The 18,707-nt window shown below is 64.2% G+C and overlaps 1 protein-coding gene across 9 annotated transcripts in view; it reads left to right on the forward strand.

The window, feature by feature from the left end:
• Nucleotides 1–18,707, forward strand: part of NPL (N-acetylneuraminate pyruvate lyase) — a 33,732-nt gene that overhangs the window by 13,240 nt on the left and 1,785 nt on the right. For 5 of the 9 annotated variants that reach the window (XM_070055020.2, XM_070055024.2, XM_070055025.2 and 2 more), the window contains exons 3-11: nucleotides 1,098–1,171; nucleotides 2,750–2,837; nucleotides 5,950–6,007; nucleotides 6,546–6,621; nucleotides 7,148–7,240; nucleotides 12,654–12,802; nucleotides 12,923–12,969; nucleotides 14,870–14,954; nucleotides 17,464–17,503. In XM_070055020.2, coding sequence (XP_069911121.2) covers nucleotides 1,098–1,171; nucleotides 2,750–2,837; nucleotides 5,950–6,007; nucleotides 6,546–6,621; nucleotides 7,148–7,240; nucleotides 12,654–12,802; nucleotides 12,923–12,969; nucleotides 14,870–14,954; nucleotides 17,464–17,503 — 710 coding nt within the window. The remainder of the gene's footprint in view (nucleotides 1–1,097; nucleotides 1,172–2,749; nucleotides 2,838–5,949; nucleotides 6,008–6,545; nucleotides 6,622–7,147; nucleotides 7,241–12,653; nucleotides 12,803–12,922; nucleotides 12,970–14,869; nucleotides 14,955–17,463; nucleotides 17,504–18,707) is intronic. The other 4 variants (XM_089311957.1, XM_089311958.1, XM_070055027.2 and 1 more) reach the window with 1 other exon arrangement.

The raw sequence follows: 18,707 nt of genomic DNA on the forward strand, positions 1-18,707 counted from the left end.
GCTGGGTGCACTCGCCCCGTGGCCAGGGCTCTGCAGCCCTCGGCCCCCACCCTGTTGCCCACGCTCCCCACCTGTGTTTTGATTGAGGCTGGGTTGCTTCACCCAAGGTGCTGGGCACACATTTCAGGAAGTTAAAATCAACAGGAAAAAGCACTGATTGCCTTAAGCATGGATCCTTTCAGGCCACGGGGCTCAGACTGCGAAGAGCTAAGGGTGTGCAGACCCCACGGGGCCCCTACAGAGTCTCACTGGTGGGGCAGCATGGGGCCAGGGGTCTGCAGACCCCACGGGGCCCCGTGGGAGCCCAGAGTCTCACTCGCGGGGCCGGGGGTCTGCATTTCTGGCGACCCCCCCCCCCAGGTGCCAAGGCTGCTGCTCCCCACCTTGTTCTGAGAGCGAAGTGTCAGCGAAGTCCCTGCCAGCTCCCTCCTCTCCGACCCACAACGGCCCGGCCGGCAGCGGTCCTGAGCCTTTGGTCGCCATCGCAGACATTGAGTGCTGAAACTCCTGAGTGACGGGACCCGGCTCTCCCGTGAGCCTACTGCTTGTTATGCAGCCAGCACGGAGGCCTCGCGGGTGAAGCCGCCACCTGTGATGCCGGCTCATATGGGCACCGGTTCGAGGCGCGGCTGCTGCACTTCCGATCCAGCTCCCTGCTAATGCGCCTGGGAAAGCAGCAGATGGCCCACACACGAGGGTCCCTGCCCCCACGCGGGAGACCTGGAAGAAGCTCCTGGCCATTTGGGGAGTGAACAGCAGACAGAAGATCTCTCTGTCTCTCCTCCCTCTGTAACTCTGCCTTTCAAATAAGTCTTAGAGAGGAAGGAAGAAACGTTTGTTCTTCCCAACACCCCCAACCTTTCTTCCGCACAAGGACGGGCGGGGATTAGGGAACTGCTCTCGGGTGGGGTTTCCGCCAAGCCTGTGTGTGGCGAGCGTAAGTGGGGCAGACGTGCACAGGAACCGCCGCACCCAGGAAAGCAGCTGTCCTGGGGCCCAGGCTGGGAACTTCACAGCCTGGACTCCTGGGGCGGCTTCCGGCGGGGGGACACGGCGCAGAATGCGCGTGCGCGCTTCCCGTCTCCCGTGTCTTTCAGGGAAGTCAACGTGTCCGTGATTGGCCGCTACGTGGACTATCTCGTGAAGGAGCAGGGCGTCAAGCGCGTGTTCGGTGAGTGCCCTCGGGGTGTCTCGGCCTCTAGCTCAGTCCTGCAGTGTCCATCTCCCCGGCGGCCAGCCCAGGGCCCGGCGAAGCTCCCTCAGGGCTGGACGCGGTGACCGCCCACGCACGTCGGCTGCGCTCCGTCTCCCCCGAGGCCGGTGGCAATCTGCAGCTCCTGGGGCTGGGCCGCTCTGCAGCCAGCCGGGAGGGCACCCCCGCCATGGAGCCGTCCACTGCCGTCCCCTGGCCTTGCAAACTGAGTCGGGGGAAAACGACCTTCAGCACAGAGGAGCCGCAGGGCGCGGGTGACCCCGCGTGTGTCAGCGACAGCGAGCACCCACAACGTCAGACCCAAACCTCGCGCCCAGAACACGGTCCCTGACGGAGCTACCACTTGTGGGCAGCCCTGGGCTTTTGGCCTCCATCCAAGGCCACTGCTCCTTTTCCCTGGAGGTGCTGTGGTCACAGTCAGCTGGTTAGAGCCGGTGTGCAGAGCTTTCCCTCAGCTGTCACAGTCAGAGCCGGTTAGAGCCGGTGTGCAGAGCTGTCCCTCAGACACAGGCCATAACCCGAGACCTGACTACAGCACTGCCCACTGTCCCTCGGCTCCGAGCTGGGGCGGGGTTGTCAGACTCCTACTCCACAGACCAGTGGTCTCTCCAGGGCCTGAGGCAGAAGCAGGTGCAACCCCACGACAGGGGGACACTCCCCCAAGACACCAGAGGAGGAAAGAGGCCTCACCCCCCTGACGGCCTGCTCCCAGCACCGCTGTTGGCACGTGCTGCGCCCCACGGAGGGGAGATCAGCCTGACTCCCTGGGTGTCTCACGCCCCCGCCATCTCCAGGGGCATCATTGCTGCTTTATTTATTTATTTTTGACAGAGTTAGTGAGAGAGAGAGAGACAGAGAAAGGTCTTCTTTCTGTTGGTTCACCCCCCAAATGGCCACTACGGCCGGCGCTGTGCTGATCTGAAGGCAGGAGCCAGGTGCTTCCTCCTGGTCTCCCATGCAAGTGCAGGGCCCAAGTACTTGGGCCATCCTCCACTGCACTCCCGGGTCACAGCAGAGAGCTGGCCTGGAAGAGGGGCAACCGGGACAGAATCCGGCGCCCCGACCGGGAGTAGAACCCGGTGTGCCGGCGCCGCAGGCGGAGGATTAGCCTAGTGAGCCGCGGCGCCGGCCAGCATTCCTGCTTTATAAGCTCAGAGTGCCTGCCGTGCGGACACGGGCCCCTCTGTGCTTACGTGCGCTTCCTCTCCAAGCCCGGTGTCAGGTGTGCACAGGCACTTGGCAGGAGCCTGGCTGGTGCCACCTTCCTGCCTTTCTGGCCCAGGTGTAGAACTGAGGAGCGAGTTTGGGGATTGGCCTGTGATGGGGGCAGTCACCTGCCACCTCTGTCCCCAGTTTCCGCCATCTGTCCCTGACAGCAAGAACGGGCCTGTCACCTCGGGTCGTAACCAGCGTTCCCACTGCTGTCCCCAGGGACGGTGGCAGAACCACCGAGCCCGGAGCAGACGTGCAGACAGGCGGGCTGGGTGGGAGGCGCACGGGTGTGGCCGCCCCCGACCATCTCTCTGTGTGACGCAGTGAATGGCACGACCGGAGAAGGCCTGTCCCTCAGTATCGCTGAACGCCGCCGGCTTGCCGAGGAGTGGGTGACCCAAGGGAGGAGCAAGTAAGTGGCGCCCCCGTGTCAGGGGCCTCCGTGGCCTCCGTGGCTGGCGGGAGGTGGGCCCAGCCTCCTGGCTCTTCCTGCCCAGGCAGTGCCCGGCCCCAGACAGCCTCTCCTGCACCTCACGCCCCTGCCCCCTTGGTTACCAGTCGGCCTGGCAGTGCCCAGGTGCCCTCACCTTCTCGGAGGTGCCTGGGCCAGGCCAGCACGGCCTCCCCTGAGGCCTTCCCTCGGCTGAGCCCCCCCGGGCCCCTTGCGTGCCGAGGGACTGACCTCCTGCATGGACGACTCTTTCTTGTCACCTCCAGTTCACGCCGTGACAACACAGGACGGTGCGGTCCTGTCCACCACACGTCCAGCCGCCAAGTCCTCGCCCTCGTCTTCGGGGGGCTGTGCTGACCATCCAGTGGGTGTCAGCCTTCCAGAAATTTCAAACCAGAGAAGGGGGGTTTGGCACAGTCCTGGGTGGAGGCAGAAGACCACAGGCAGGTCCCGGGGAGCTGGGGCCGGGCTCATCAGCCAGGAGGGACCTGTGACCTCCCCGGCTTCCTCAAGCGGCCTCAGAGTGCACCAAGACTGTCACGCGTGAGCACTTGTCTCACGGGCACTTCCTGGCGATCCTTCAGCTTTCTGCCTGTTTCCGGTCAGAGCCTGGGCCCCAGAAAATGACCAGCCACGTGTGGACAGAGCAGGGAAACAGGAGACGGAGGGCAGCAGAGACGGGGCAGGGCCAGGCCCTGGGCGGGTGGGAGGGGGACAGCAAGGGGCCCACAGCTGACCAGGGGCAGAGCTCGGAGCCGCCGCTGTGGGCCGCCCTGCCTGGGGCCGGCTCTGCCCCCATGAGCTCTGGGAGCCTGGCAGGGCGCTGGCCCCTCTGCCCTGCCTGTGAGGCAGGAGTGATCACAGCATGGCTGCCGTCCGAGGTCGTGCTGGCGCTTAGAGCAGTGCCTGGTCCCAGGGCTCGGTACCGTGGGCTCTGCGGTGCCCGTGCGGGGTCGGCGTGCATCACGCCATCTGTGAGACGCCGGGAGAGTCACAGGTGGAGGGCAGAGAAGGCCGCCTGGTTTGGCACAGGGAAGTCACCAACGACCAGAGCGCGTGCACACAGGCAGAAGCTGGACCACAGGCAGCCGGGGAGCACCCCGGGCTGGCGGATGTCGGGCCACAGGGCAGCTGCTTCCTGCTGCGAGTCCCTGGGGAAGGAAGGAGAGAGGGATGGTGGGATGGGAGGAGGCACAGCTGCTTTTTCTGTGGGAGAGGAGGTGAAAGGCAGAAAAGAATGCAGGCCTGAGCCTCTGGGCAGAGGGTCTCGAAGGGTCTCAAGTGCAAACGAAAGCAGGCAGGGACTTCCGGAGATGGAGAAGCTGGGGAGCTGGGGAGTGGCTGAGCTGGGGCTTCAGGAGATGGAGAAGCTGGGGAGCTGGGGAGTGGCTGAGCTGGGGCTTCAGGAGATGGAGAAGCTGGGGAGTGGGGAGTGGCTGAGCTGGGGCTTCAGGAGATGGAGAAGCTGGGGAGCTGGGGAGTGGCTGAGCTGGGGCTTCAGGAGATGGAGAAGCTGGGGAGTGGGGAGTGGCTGAGCTGGGGCTTCAGGAGATGGAGAAGCTGGGGAGTGGGGAGTAGCTGGGCTGGGGCTTCAGGAGATGGAGAAGCTGGGGAGCCGGGGAGTGGCTGAGCTGAGGCCTCAGGAGATGGAGAAGCTGGGGAGTGGCTGAGCTGGGGCTTCGGAGGTGGTGGAGAAGCTGGGGAGTGGGGAGTGGCTGAGCTGGGGCTTCAGGAGATGGAGAAGCTGGGGAGTGGGGAGTGGCTGAGCTGGGGCTTCAGGAGATGGAGAAGCTGGGGAGTGGGGAGTGGCTGAGCTGGGGCTTCAGGAGATGGAGAAGCTGGGGAGTGGGGAGTGGCTGAGCTGAGGATTCCGGAGACTGGAGAAGCTGGGGAGTGGGGAGTGGCTGAGCTGGGGCTTCAGGAGATGGAGAAGCTGGGGAGTGGGGAGTGGCTGAGCTGGGGCTTCAGGAGATGGAGAAGCTGGGGAGCTGGGAGTAGCTGGGCTGGGGCTTCAGGAGATGGAGAAGCTGGGGAGCCGGGGAGTGGCTGAGCTGAGGCCTCAGGAGATGGAGAAGCTGGGGAGTGGCTGAGCTGGGGCTTCGGAGGTGGTGGAGAAGCTGGGGAGTGGGGAGTGGCTGAGCTGGGGCTTCAGGAGATGGAGAAGCTGGGGAGCTGGGGAGTGGCTGAGCTGGGGCTTCAGGAGATGGAGAAGCTGGGGAGTGGCTGAGCTGAGGCTTCAGGAGATGGAGAAGCTGGGGAGCTGGGGAGTAGCTGAGCTGGGGCTTCAGGAGATGGAGAAGCTGGGGAGCTGGGGAGTGGCTGAGCTGGACTTCTAAGCCCATCGTGGCTCCACCCAGCGAGACCTGCTTCAGCCAGGCACCGCAGCCGGGATACCCTGGGGGCCGTGGTGTCTCAGGTCACGGGGGCACCCCCAGAGATGAACACTGGGGTCATCCCTTCTGGCTGAATTCAGAGATGGGAAATAGCAAACTCATTCCCATACAGCCAGCTCTCGGTTCTGTCCCTGGAGGGACCCATTTTATCTCCAACCAAAAGTGCCAGCATTGCACCTGCAGTACTGCACCTGCCCGAGCCCGTGGGAGCCCGTGGGAGCCTGCACAGCAGTGCCCAGTGAAACCAGCCCGGGGCGCCGGCTGACCACCCAGCACCCTGTGCAGCTGAGCCTCACGCTGTTCCCACCTAGTTCGGCATGCTGCTTCACACACGTGAGCGCGCGTGTTCCTCACGACAGCCCCGTGAGGCAGGCTCTGTCACCAGGGGCTTGCCTGGAAGACTGAGCCACGGGAGGGGCCGCAGCTGGGTGGAGTCGAGGGCCAGGCTGGGGTCTGGGCTGTCTCTGTCAGGGATACATGAGGGGTCTTCAGAATGCGTGTGAGGAAAACACCACGCACCCACTGAGAGGGTCACCATCGACCCCTGCGATTCGGGTCATTCTAAATGAATCGCTGTGGGATTTCAAACTCTCGGGGTTGGCTTAACAAGGTGTCGGTGCCGGCACAAGCCACGGCGCGGCCTCTGACCCTCGGGACGCAGCGGCTTCTCTCCCCGGCAGGCTGGAGCAGGTGGTGGTTCACGTGGGGGCGCTGAGCCTGAAGGAGTCGCAGGAGCTGGTACGTTGTGCGCCCTTCGAGCGGCCACACAGGGGCCTCCACTTCCACGTTTGCCATGGGGTGGCTGCTGGGGGTGCGGTGCAGAAGTGGGCACCGAGCCATAACCAAAGTGCCACGCCCAACGTGGTGACCGCTGAGGGGCGGGGCGCGGGCTCCCTCTGTCCTCCCCCGGGGAAAGCGAGGGTGGGTGTTGTTGTGCTCGGGCTTGGGGCCAGCGTCGGTGTCCTCTGGGAAGTAGAAGCCAAGGCCGCGTGCTGTGCTGGACAGGTGGGGGAGGCTGGCGGGGCGGTCGGCGTGGCTGGCGGTGTTGGGTTGTGGGAGGGTTGCCCTGCGGTGCTGAACGCCAGGCCACGCGGTCACTGTGCCAGCACTCAGCCAGACATGGGGTGCTTGATGTAGCCGCTCCCTCAGCCAGGACGCAGGAACAGGGTGCGGACAGTGCAGCTCCGGCACACGGAGGCGAGAGGGGGAGGAGTTCAAGTTGCTGGCCCATCCCCAAGCCGCTGACCCCAGTGTGCGCTCTTCTCTCCTCGCCAAGGCCCAGCACGCAGCGGAGATAGGAGCCGATGGCATTGCCGCCATCGCACCTTTCTTCCTCAGGCCGCAGAGCCGAGGTAGGCGGGTGCAGGCCCCCGGGGCGTGCGCACCCACCGCCTGGTCCCTGGGCCCCCAGGAGAGCCGGCTTGAAAGCCCTCCCTTCCTCTGCCCAGTGCTCGGGGCCAGTCTGCTGGTGCAGGCGCCCACTTCTGCTGTGTGCAGGAGTCACGGGGCAAGGCTTGGGGACATCTGTCTCCAAAGGGCAGCCTGCCGGGGAGGGCACCTGGAGACTGTGTCCGGTGTCCCTCCTCCTCCGCAGCATCCGAGTACCCCCTGCCTGGGGGGGGGGGGCGGGGGCGCTCCCTGGTGGGCTTCCAGCCTGCGTGAGAGTCTTCCACGCGTTGTGGGATTTGGTGGCAAAGGTCACCCGAGTGTGCTCTCTGCAGAAGAGAGCATGGTGACTGTGCAGGAGGCAGTGGCCGCACCCCAGAGGCCGGTGCAGCCTCGTGCCCTGGGGGCGCAGGTGTCTCAGCGGGGGGCGCAGGTGTCTCAGCGCCAGGCTCGGGCTCTCCGCTCCCAGCTCATGCCCTGCTGTCCTTTCAGACGTCCTGGTCCATTTCCTCAAGGAGGTGGCGGCGGCCGCCCCCGCCCTGCCCTTCTACTACTACCACATCCCCGCCGTGACGGGGGTGAAGAGTGAGTACCCCCCACCCCCACATCCCTGCACTGCTGGGGGTGAAGAGTGAGTACCCCCCCACCCCCACATCCCTGCTGTGACGGGGGTGAAGAGTGAGTACCCCCCACCCCCACATCCCTGCACTGCTGGGGGTGAAGAGTGAGTACCCCCCACCCCCACATCCCCGCCGTGACAGGGGTGAAGAGTACCCCCCACCCCCACATCCCCGCCGTGACGGGGGTGAAGAGTGAGTACCCCCCCACCCCCACATCCCTGCACTGCTGGGGGTGAAGAGTGAGTACCCCCCACCCCCACATCCCTGCACTGCTGGGGGTGAAGAGTGAGTACCCCCCACCCCCACATCCCTGCACTGCTGGGGGTGAAGAGTGAGTACCCCCCCACCCCCACGTCCCCGCACTGCTGGGGATGAAGAGTGAGTACCCCCCAGACCCCACATCCCCACCGTGACGGGGGTGAAGAGTGAGTACCCCCCACCCCCACATCCCTGCACTGCTGGGGGTGAAGAGTGAGTACCCCCCACCCCCACATCCCTGCACTGCTGGGGGTGAAGAGTGAGTACCCCCCACCCCCACATCCCTGCACTGCTGGGGGTGAAGAGTGAGTACCCCCCACCCCCACATCCCTGCACTGCTGGGGGTGAAGAGTGAGTACCCCCCACCCCCACATCCCCGCCGTGACAGGGGTGAAGAGTACCCCCCACCCCCACATCCCCGCCGTGACAGGGGTGAAGAGTGAGTACCCCCCACCCCCACATCCCTGCACTGCTGGGGGTGAAGAGTGAGTACCCCCCCAGACCCCACATCCCCGCCGTGACAGGGGTGAAGAGTGAGTACCCCCCCAGACCCCACATCCCCGCCGTGACGGGGGTGAAGAGTGAGTACCCCCCACCCCCACATCCCTGCACTGCTGGGGGTGAAGAGTGAGTACCCCCCCCAGACCCCACATCCCCGCCGTGACGGGGGTGAAGAGTGAGTACTGACCCCTTATCCCCACCTGCAGTGCAGGTCTCACCTCCCCCCAGTGCACATTCTCACCTCCTCCCAGTGCAGGTCTCACCTCCTCCCGGTGCAGGTCTCACCTCCTCCCAGTGCAGGTCTCACCTCCTCCCCGTGCACATTCTCACCTCCCCCCATTGCACATTCTCACCTCCTCCCTGTGCAGGTCTCACCTCCTCCCAGTGCAGCTCTCACCTCCTCCCAGTGCACATTCTCACCTCCCCCCATTGCACATTCTCACCTCCTCCCTGTGCAGGTCTCACCTCCTCCCAGTGCAGCTCTCACCTCCTTCCCGTGCACATTCTCACCTCCTCCCAGTGCAGGTCTCACCTCCTCCCCGTGCACATTCTCACCTCCTCCCCATGCACATTCTCACCTCCTCCCCGTGCACATCCTCATCTCCTCCCAGTGCACATTCTCACCTCCTCCCAGTGCAGGTCTCACCTCCTCCCCGTGCACATTCTCACCTCCTCCCCGTGCACATTCTCACCTCCTCCCCGTGCACATCCTCATCTCCTCCCAGTGCACATTCTCACCTCCTCCCAGTGCAGGTCTCACCTCCTCCCTGTGCACATCCTCATCTCCTCCCAGTGCACATCCTCATCTCCTCCCAGTGCACATCCTCATCTCCTCCCAGTGCAGGTCTCACCTCCCAGTGCAGGTCTCACCTCCTCCCTGTGCACATTCTCATCTCCTCCCCGTGCACATTCTCACCTCCTCCCCGTGCACATTCTCACCTCCTCCCAGTGCACATTCTCACCTCCTCCCAGTGCACATTCTCACCTCCTCCCCGTGCAGGCCTCACCTCCTCCCCGTGCACATTCTCATCTCCTCCCCGTGCACATTCTCACCTCCTCCCAGTGCACATTCTCACCTCCTCCCAGTGCACATTCTCACCTCCTCCCAGTGCACATTCTCACCTCCTCCCAGTGCAGGTCTCACCTCCTCCCTGTGCACATTCTCATCTCCTCCCCGTGCACATTCTCACCTCCTCCCATTGCACATTCTCACCTCCTCCCAGTGCACATTCTCACCTCCTCCCATTGCACATTCTCACCTCCTCCCCGTGCAGGCCTCACCTCCTTCCCGTGCACATTCTCACCTCCTCCCAGTGCGGGTTCTTGCGTGAGGAGGAAGAGCTGACCCCTGGCATCGCACACCCTGCTTGCTGCACTGAGGCCGTGCCGCCCGTGCCCCGCGTCCCTGTGCTCCCCCAGAGGCCGCCTGCTCTCTGACTCCCCTTCCAGCCTTTCCCACCTGCAGCTCTGCTTCCCCAGGGAGGAGATTCTACAGTTAGACCAAGTTCCTCGGATTTTTAAAAAAGATGTATTTATTTTTATTTTGAAAGGCAGAGTGACAGAGAGAGAGAGCGAGAGACAGAGAGAGATTGTCCATCCGCTGCTTCACTCCCCAGGCTACAGCAGCCGCGGCTGGGCCAGCCGAAGCCAGGAGCCTGGAACTCCGTCCCGGTCTCCCGCGTGGGTGCAGGGGCCCAGGCACTTGGACCATCTCGCACTGCCTTCTCAGGCCGTCAGAGGGGAACGGAAGTGGAGCAGCCGGGACACGAACCGGTGCCCACGTGAGACACTGGCATCCCAGGCACGGCTTTACCAGCTATGCCACAACACCGGCCCCCTCAGATTTGTCATACGTAAACGTTGTATTAAGACATAGTCCCACGCCATAGAGTTCCCCCTTTAGTTTTGTGCCCTGTAGAGCCCCATCATGTGGACATGATTGGTGCCGTCACTGGCCGTGGGCAGTCACCTCGAGACCCTTCTCTCCCCAGCAGCGAGGGCACTGGAAGTCCCAGCCCTCTGGTCACAGAACCAGCTCCTGGGAACCAGCCCCCAGGGTGCGGCTGTCTGGAGCCCCAGCCGCAGCCACCTCTCTGGAGCCAAAGACGCTCCTGTTACCCCGAGTCCCAGTGCACCTGTCACGTGGAAAAGTACAGAGGTCTTGGGAGCACCGTGTCTCAATCTAAGATCAAAAACCAGATGCTGTGGCCAGCGTTGTGGTGTAGTGGCTAAAACTGCCACCAGCCACACCGGCACCTCGCTGGGTGCCAGTTCACGTCCCTGCTGCTCCACTTCTGATCCAGCTCCCTGTTAATGACTTGGGAAAAGCAGTGGAAGATGGCCCAAGTGCTTGGGTCCCTGCCACCCACAAGGAGACCCGGATGGAGCTCCTGGCTCCTGGCTGTGGCCTCACCCAGCCATCTGGAGCCATCTGGGGAGTGAGCCAGTGAATGGAAGATCTCTCTCTCTCTCTCTCTCTCTCTGTCACCCTGTCTTTCCCTGTAACTCTTTCAAAATAAGTCCAATAAATCTTTTTTAAAAAACATTGGCACAAGAGCCTCTCCTGGCAGCCCTGTCCACAGGGTTGTAGAAGCTCAGGCCCAGGAGCTGAGACCAAGACAAAACAGGAGCCCCAGCTTTCACAGCCTCCGTGCGCTGAGGTTGCGGGAGCCGCCGGGCGGGCAAGAGCCCGCTGCTTCCAGCTGACAACAGCCGGGCAGCTCCTCGACCTCGTGTGTGTGCAGGGCGCAGGCTGACAACAGCAGGCAGCTCCTCGTGTGTGTGCAGGACCAGGCTGACCACAGCAGGCAGCTCCTTGTGTGTGTGCAGGACCAGGCTGACGACAGCGGGCAGCTCCTCGTGTGTGTGCAGGGCGCAGGCTGACCACAGCAGGCAGCTCCTTGTGTGTGTGCAGGGCGCAGGCTGACCACAGCAGGCAGCCCCTCGTGTGTGTGCAGGGCGCAGGCTGACGACAGCAGGCAGCCCCTCGTGTGTGTGCAGGGCGCAGGCTGACGACAGCTGGGCAGCTCCTCGTGTGTGTGCAGGACCAGGCTGACGACAGCCGGGCAGCTCCTCGTGTGTGTGCAGGGCGCAGGCTGACCACAGCAGGCAGCTCCTCGTGTGTGTGTAGGGCGCAGGCTGACCACAGCAGGCAGCTCCTCGTGTGTGTGTAGGGCACAGGCTGACCACAGCAGGCAGCCCCTCGTGTGTGTGCAGGGCGCAGGCTGACGACAGCAGGCAGCCCCTCGTGTGTGTGCAGGGCGCAGGCTGACGACAGCTGGGCAGCTCCTCGTGTGTGTGTAGGGCACAGGCTGACCACAGCAGGCAGCCCCTCGTGTGTGTGCAGGGCGCAGGCTGACGGCAGCGGGCAGCTCCTCATGTGTGTGCAGGACGAGGCTGACGACAGCAGGCTGCGCCCTCGTGTGTGTGCAGGGCGCAGGCTGACGACAGCCGGGCAGCTCCTCGTGTGTGTGCAGGACCAGGCTGACGACAGCAGGCAGCCCCTCGTGTGTGTGCAGGGCGCAGGCTGACGGCAGCGGGCAGCTCCTCGTGTGTGTGCAGGGCGCAGGCTGACGACAGCCGGGCAGCGCCCTCGTGTGTGTGCAGGGCGCAGGCTGACGACAGCCGGGCAGCGCCCTCGTGTGTGTGAGCCTGGGGCAGCGCCCTCGCATGTGTGCAGGACTTGGCTGATGACAGCCGGGCAGCTCCCTCGTGTGTGTGCAGGACCAGGCTGACCACAGCAGGCAGCTCCTCGTGTGTGTGCAGGGCGCAGGCTGACGACAGCCGGGCAGCTCCTCGTGTGTGTGCAGGGCGCAGGCTGACGACAGCAGGCAGCTCCTCGTGTGTGTGCAGGACCAGGCTGACGACAGCAGCAGCTCCTCGTGTGTGTGCAGGACCAGGCTGACGACAGCAGGCAGCCCCTCGTGTGTGTGCAGGACCAGGCTGACCACAGCAGGCAGCTCCCTCATGTGTGTGCAGGGCACAGGCTGACGACAGCAGGCAGCTCCTCGTGTGTGTGTAGGGCACAGGCTGACCACAGCAGGCAGCTCCCTCATGTGTGTGCAGGGCGCAGGCTGACGACAGCCGGGCAGCTCCTCGTGTGTGTGCAGGACCAGGCTGACGACAGCCGGGCAGCTCCCTCGTGTGTGTGCAGGACTTGGCTGATGACAGCCGGGCAGCTCCTCGTGTGTGTGCAGGACCAGGCTGACGACAGCAGCAGCTCCTCGTGTGTGTGCAGGACCAGGCTGACCACAGCAGGCAGCTCCCTCATGTGTGTGCAGGGCACAGGCTGACGACAGCCGGGCAGCTCCTCGTGTGTGTGCAGGACCAGGCTGACGACAGCAGGCAGCTCCTCGTGTGTGTGCAGGACCAGGCTGACGACAGCAGGCAGCCCCTCGTGTGTGTGCAGGACCAGGCTGACCACAGCAGGCAGCTCCCTCATGTGTGTGCAGGGCGCAGGCTGACGACAGCCGGGCAGCTCCTCGTGTGTGTGCAGGACCAGGCTGACGACAGCAGGCAGCCCCTCGTGTGTGTGCAGGGCGCAGGCTGATGACAGCAGGCAGCCCCTCGTGTGTGTGCAGGGCGCAGGCTGACCAGGCACCGTTTACTGTCTCGAGCAGTTCGTGCTGAGGAGTTGCTGGATGGGATTCAGGCCCAGATCCCCAGCTTCCAGGGGCTGAAGTTCAGTGACACCGACCTCCTGGACTTCGGGCAGTGTGTGGACCAGCACGGCCCGCGCCGGCTGGCTTTCCTCTTTGGGGTGGACGAGGTAGGTCCCCTGGGCCGCCGGGTGCCAGCTGCCCTGGAGGACGGCGTGAGGGGCTGTGTATTGCCAGCGTCTCGTCTCCGTCTGGTCTCACGAGAGCCTCCTCTGTTTGTCTCTGATCAGCAGCTGCTGAGCGCGCTGGTGATGGGAGCCACTGGTGCGGTGGGCAGGTGAGTCGCAGGGTCACAGTGTGGAGTCCCCTGGGGGGGGGGGGTGTCTTCCATGTCTGGAAGGCCGAGATCCCAGGCTTAGAGAGCAGCACTGGGCGCAGGGAGAGTCCGCGCGGGGCGAGCGCTCCCGGCGGGACGTGGGCCACAGTGCGTGGTGTGTCAGGAACGCCGTGCGGGTCCGAAGCGTGCTGACAGGCACGGGACCGCGTGCGGAGCGGCGTTTGGAGATGTGAGTTACCGGGCGCAGCCAGCGTTGCGTCCTCCACGCACCTCCGTCTGTCTCTTCCCTCTGCCTGCACAGCCCCAGGCCAGCGTGGCGTAGACAGCACCGTCCAGTAGGTGTCCACCAGTGGTCCTCTTGGCCACAGCCAGGAGACCAGAGTCACGTCTGAGACCCCTCACCAGAGGCAGGCACTGGGTCGGTGTGGCCACTGCACGCACGCCTGTGACAACCAGTGCCCCGGGTGAGGGTCCCGTCTACACTGTAGTGAGCAGTGCCCCGCGTGAGGGTCCCGTCCATGCCGTGGCGAGCAGTGCCCCGGGTGAGGGTCCCGTCTACACTGTAGCAAGCAGTGCCCCGGGTGAGGGTCCCGACCACGCCGTGGCGAGCAGTGCCCCGGGTGAGGGTCCCGTCTACACTGTAGCGAGCAGTGCCCCGGGTGAGGGTCCCGTCTACACTGTAGCGAGCAGTGCCCCGGGTGAGGGTCCCGACCTGAGGCTTTCCCGGCAGGCCTTGCGAGCATGGCCCGAGGAGAGTGAGCGGGCCGTCCTCACCGCAGGGACCTCTGTGGCCGGGAACCCCAGGTGCCGGTCTTGCCGGCCACAGAGCCTTGGCCCTGGGAATTCTTCCCTTTTGGGCTCAGTTTTGGGGCCCCCACACCTGGCACATCAGCACCCCCCACATGGGCAGGCGGGGCTTCGTTTCTCCCTGGCTGTCACTGCTGTCACTGAGGAGTCCTCTCGGGACAGGAACAGGAAGTGAGGCCGAGCCTGGCACAGCTCTTCTTGAGCCAAGTGGCTCCAGGTCCTGGGCGGGAGGATGCCCCGTGATTGACAGGGAGCCCTGGGTGTGAAAGGTCGCACCCTCTGTCACTGTTCTCATGGCTGGGATCTGGTCGGGAAGAGAAGTGTGAGGCTCCATCAGCAGTGTCTGCCATCCCTTCCGGGTGCTGCCCACCTCCGCCTAGGGCCAGGGCCCCCCAGGGCCCCCCAGGGTTCCATCTCACCTGCAGCTACCCCCCTGCTGCATCTCCCCCGCAGCTCAACCCCACCTCCCTGGCTGCCTCTCCCCCAGCTCCCCTGCCTCCCCGGCTGTGTCTCACTCACAGCTCCCCCCACCTCCCCAGCTGTGTCCCCCCCGACATCCCCCCGCTGCCTCTCCCCCAGCTCCCCCCACCTCCCTGGCTGTGTCTCCCCCACAGCTCCCCCCTCCCTGGCTGCCTCTCCATCACACCTCCCCCCACCCCCCGGCTGCCTCTCCCCCACACTCCCCCCACCTCCCTGGCTGTGTCTCCCCCACAGCTCCCCCCTCCCTGGCTGCCTCTCCACCACACCTCCCCCCCCAGCTGCCTCTCCCCCACAGCTTCCCCCCACCTCCCTGGCTGTGTCTCCCCCACACCTCCCCCCCTGCCTCTCCCCCACACTCCCCCCACCTCCCTGGCCGTGTCTACCCCACAGCTCCACCCACCCACCCCAGCTGCTCCCCGACAGCTCTCCTCCCCGTGTTGCAGCTCAGCCCTTGCTGAGAGCAGGTGTTAGCCCCTCTCACTTTCATCCTTTTGGGTTCTCAACTCTGGACCCGCGGCAGGGGAGCCCCTGGGCTTGCCCTGGGGGCGGCCCCGGCTGAGGTCTGACCCCTGCTGCCCGGCTGAACCTGTGGCCTTTGCTGCTGTCTCGCCAGCACCTACAACTACCTGGGGAGAAGGACGAACATGCTGCTGGAGGCTTTCCAGCGAGGGGAGCTGTCCTCGGCCCGCAGCCACCAGGTCAGCCGCCCGGCTCCGCCCACCGCGCGCCTCCGCGTCCCTCGCGCCCCCCCCCCCATCAGCATTCCCGGTGCCTCTCCCCTTACCCTCCTCCCATTTCTTTTGTTCCTGCTGGCGGCTGGCTGGCCGTGTCCCCGCCCGCCCACCGGGACTGCGCTCGGCTCCCCCCAGAAGGGCCCTTGTTCCCCCGCCTCTGACTGTGAGAAAGCCAGGAAGGCTGGGTCAGCAGCCAGCGCACCTGGAAGGGAGCTGAGAAGCGCAGACGCCCACCAGGCAGCCCCAAGAGCTCGGGGGCGCCCAGAGGCAGGCGCTGGCTCTGAGGCAGGCGGAGAAAAGCAGGATGAGTGGCAGGGAGGCCCCCAGCACAGCAGCAGCTGGGGAGCCTGTGCACAGGTGGGGAGCGTGTGCACAGGTGGGGCACGTGCACAGCTTGGGGGGAGCGTGTGCACAGGTGGGGGCGTGCACAGGTGGGGCACGTGCACAGGTGGGGGGGCGTGCACAGGTTGGGGGGTGTGTACACCGATGTGGGGGCGTGCACAGGTTGGGGGGCATGCAGAGGAGGGGGTGTGTACACCGATGTGGGGGCGTGCACAGGTTGGGAGGAGCACGTGCACAGGTGGGGGTGTGCACAGGTGGGGGTGTGTACACTGATGTGGGGGTGTGCACAGGTTGGGAGGAGCACGTGCACAGGTGGGGGTGTGCACAGGTGGGGATGTGTACACCGATGGGGCGTGCACAGGTGGGGGTGTGTACACTGATGTGGGGGTGTGCACAGGTTGGGAGGAGCACGTGCACAGGTTGGGGGTGTGTACAGGTGAGGGTGTGTACACCGATGTGGGGGCATGCACAGGTGGGGTGTGTACACCGATGTGGGGGCATGCACAGGTGGGGGGTGTACACCGATGTGGGGGCGTGCACAGGTGGGGGGCATGCACAGGTGGGGGTGTGCACAGGTGGGGGAGCATGCACAGGTGGGGGAGCATGCACAGGTGGGGGCGTGCATAGGTGGGGAGAGTGCACAGGTGGGGGTGTGCACAGGTGGGGGAGCATGCACAGGTGGGGGTGTGCACAGGTGGGGGTGTGCACAGGTGGGGAGGCGTGCACAGGTGGGAGGTGTGTACACTGATGTGGGGGCGTGCACAGGTTGGGAGGAGCACGTGCACAGGTGGGGGGCATGCACAGGTGGGGGTGTGCACAAGTGGGGGGCACATGCAGAGGAGGGGGGAGCCCGTGCACAGGTGAGGGGGCAGCCAGGTGCAGGGAGGCATGGCTGGCACAGAGGCAGGGCATAGGGCTCTTTTTTGGGTTTTGGGTTTTTTTAACCAATTTTTTGTGAACTCATGGATGAATATTAATGCTGGGGTAAGCTAAAGGCTATTATTTCTGTTTGTGTTTTTAAAGAAATAAGTACTGCAAAGCCCTGTTTATGTAACTTAGTGGATTAGAGTGGGGAAGTGTGGTTAGAGCAGCGTCTGTCCGTTCTGTGAATGGGTTTTTGTTTTTTATTTTTTTGAGTGTTCTGCCAAAGTCACAGAACCCTTGCTCCTCTAACGGTTTCCAGCGGGGACCTTGAGTAACAGCAAAGAAGCAAAAGTCAAAAGCCCCTGGGGACCCAGGGGGACCTGGTACTGAGGGGAGAGCGTGCGCCCTGCCGTCGGTGCAGTGGCCTTGGTCCACCCGGCTGGGTCCTCAGAGCTGTGCCCAGGCCGTGCTGATGGGGCCTGACCTGATTTCTCAGAAGCAGGAGCAGGGCTCCGATAGGGAACACAGAAAAGGACGTGAGTGTGCAGATGCTGATCCCTGGGAACCTCAGGCTGGGCCAGGTGGCCCTCAGCTGTCCTGGAAGGGATCCCAGAGGGACACAGAGCCCAGTTTGCAGATGGCTGCACGGCCAAGCTGGCCCGTGGCGGCAGGACAGGTGGGAGTGCCCTGTCTTTGCTGTCTTGTGCAGCGCCACCACGGGAGCCGCTGCTCTGTGGGTCGTGTCTGTGAAAGGGTCCTCGTCTCTCCCGGGGGTCTCACCGTCCTCCCTTGGCAGGCCCTCTGCCCTCTGATGGACCTCAAAGAGCGAGGGTACGTGGCGGCCGATGTTGTAAAGCGCAGGTTAAGCCTTCACTTGCCATGACGGCATCCCATATCTGAGTGAGTCCCGGCTGTGCCACTTCCCACCCAGCTTCCTGCCAATGCACCTGGGAAAGCAGCGGTGGTGGTCCAAGTGCTTGGGCCCCTGCACCCATTTGGATGGAATTCCAGCTTCCTGGCTCCAGCCTGGTGCCATTGCAGCCATCTGGGCAGTGAACCAGCGGATGGAAGACCTCTCTCTATGTCTCTCCCTCCTTCCTTCCTTTCTCTGTTTCTCTGCCTTTCAAATAAGTAGATAAGTGGTCTCTTTGAAAGAAGAAAACTAAAGTGTATGGACCTTTTGGGGTTCCTAGAATCTGATTTCTAAATTCTTTGTCATGCTTACAGTTTAGTGATACTGGTTGTTGATTTGCTTTTTCCTTTCTAGTTTTGTATCCAGAGATTTATCAACTACGTGGTTAAACTAGGTAAGTGCTGCCTGTGCTCCCTGCTCTGTCTGCTGCCGGGGACGGTAGAGAGGGGATAGCCTGGCCTCTCTGAGGCTCTGGGGATGGTAGAGAGAGGGGATAGCCTGGCCTCTCTGAGGCTCTGGGGACGGTAGAGAGAGGGGATAGCCCGGCCTCCCCAAGGCTCAGGGGATGGTAGAGTGGAAATAGCCTGGCCTCCACGAGGCTCAGGAACAATAGAAGGGATAGCCTGGCCTCCCCAAGGCTTGGGAACAGTAGAAGGGATAGCCTGGCCTCTCTCAGGCTTAGGGGACGGTAGAGAGAGGGGATAGCCTGGTCTCCCGAGGCTCTGGGGGTGGAAGAAGGGATAGCCTGGCCTCCCCAAGGCTCGGGAACAGTAGAATGGATAGCCCGGCCTCTCTCAGGCTCAGGGGACGGTAGAGAGGGATAGCCTGGCCTCCCCAAGGCTCAGGGGACGTAGAGAGAGGGGATAGCCTGGCCTCCCCGAGGCTTGGGGGACGGTAGAAGGGATGGCCTGGCCTCCCCGAGGCTCCCCAGGACACCTAACTCCCAGCCCTGACCGTCAGTGCAGCCGTGCAGCCCCTTCTGGGTTTCAGCACCTTGCTGTCCCCCCTCACAGCCGCTGTTCCCAGCCTCCTGCCACTGCAGTGTCCCTGCTCAAGGCAGTCCCGCGGCCGGTCCCCTGCAGGGCTGGTGGGAGCAGCCAGAAAGTGGCCCTGCCCGCTCTGTGAGCGACAGCATTTCGGCACACACGTGTCCCTGCCGCAGATGCCGGGAAGAAGTGAGACTGGGAACCAGAGGAGACCCTTCCCTTCCCCCAGTCCCTTCCGGCTTACTCTGTGACAAATGGCAGATGCCGCCCTCCACTCTGCAGGAGATCGGCCCTGGGCCCAGTCCAGGAAGATCTTGGGTTTCCTCTCAGCACGGCCCCCGGCCTTCCCCCTAGCCCTGTGCACCTGACCCTCTGGCTCCCGCAGTTCCTCAGAGGGGCGTCTCCCCGGGTGTTTGTGTTGGGGACTTGTGCGTTGGTGCTGTTTACCTGCTTCCCCTCGCCTTGGGAGGCTGGGGGGGGGGGGCTCCCGTAGAACAGTGCACCTGCTGCCCCAGTCTGACGGCCTCAGTCTCCGCGGTTCTGAGGAAGCCTCGCTGTGTCCTGTGCCTGCCGCCCCCACGCGTCCCCCAGCCTCCTGTTGCTCCCCTCGCG

Source organism: Oryctolagus cuniculus, chromosome 13 (assembly GCF_051225735.1).
Source record: "Oryctolagus cuniculus isolate XC-2025 breed Fujian yellow rabbit chromosome 13, ASM5122573v1, whole genome shotgun sequence".
NCBI classification, from domain to species: Eukaryota; Metazoa; Chordata; class Mammalia; order Lagomorpha; family Leporidae; genus Oryctolagus; species Oryctolagus cuniculus.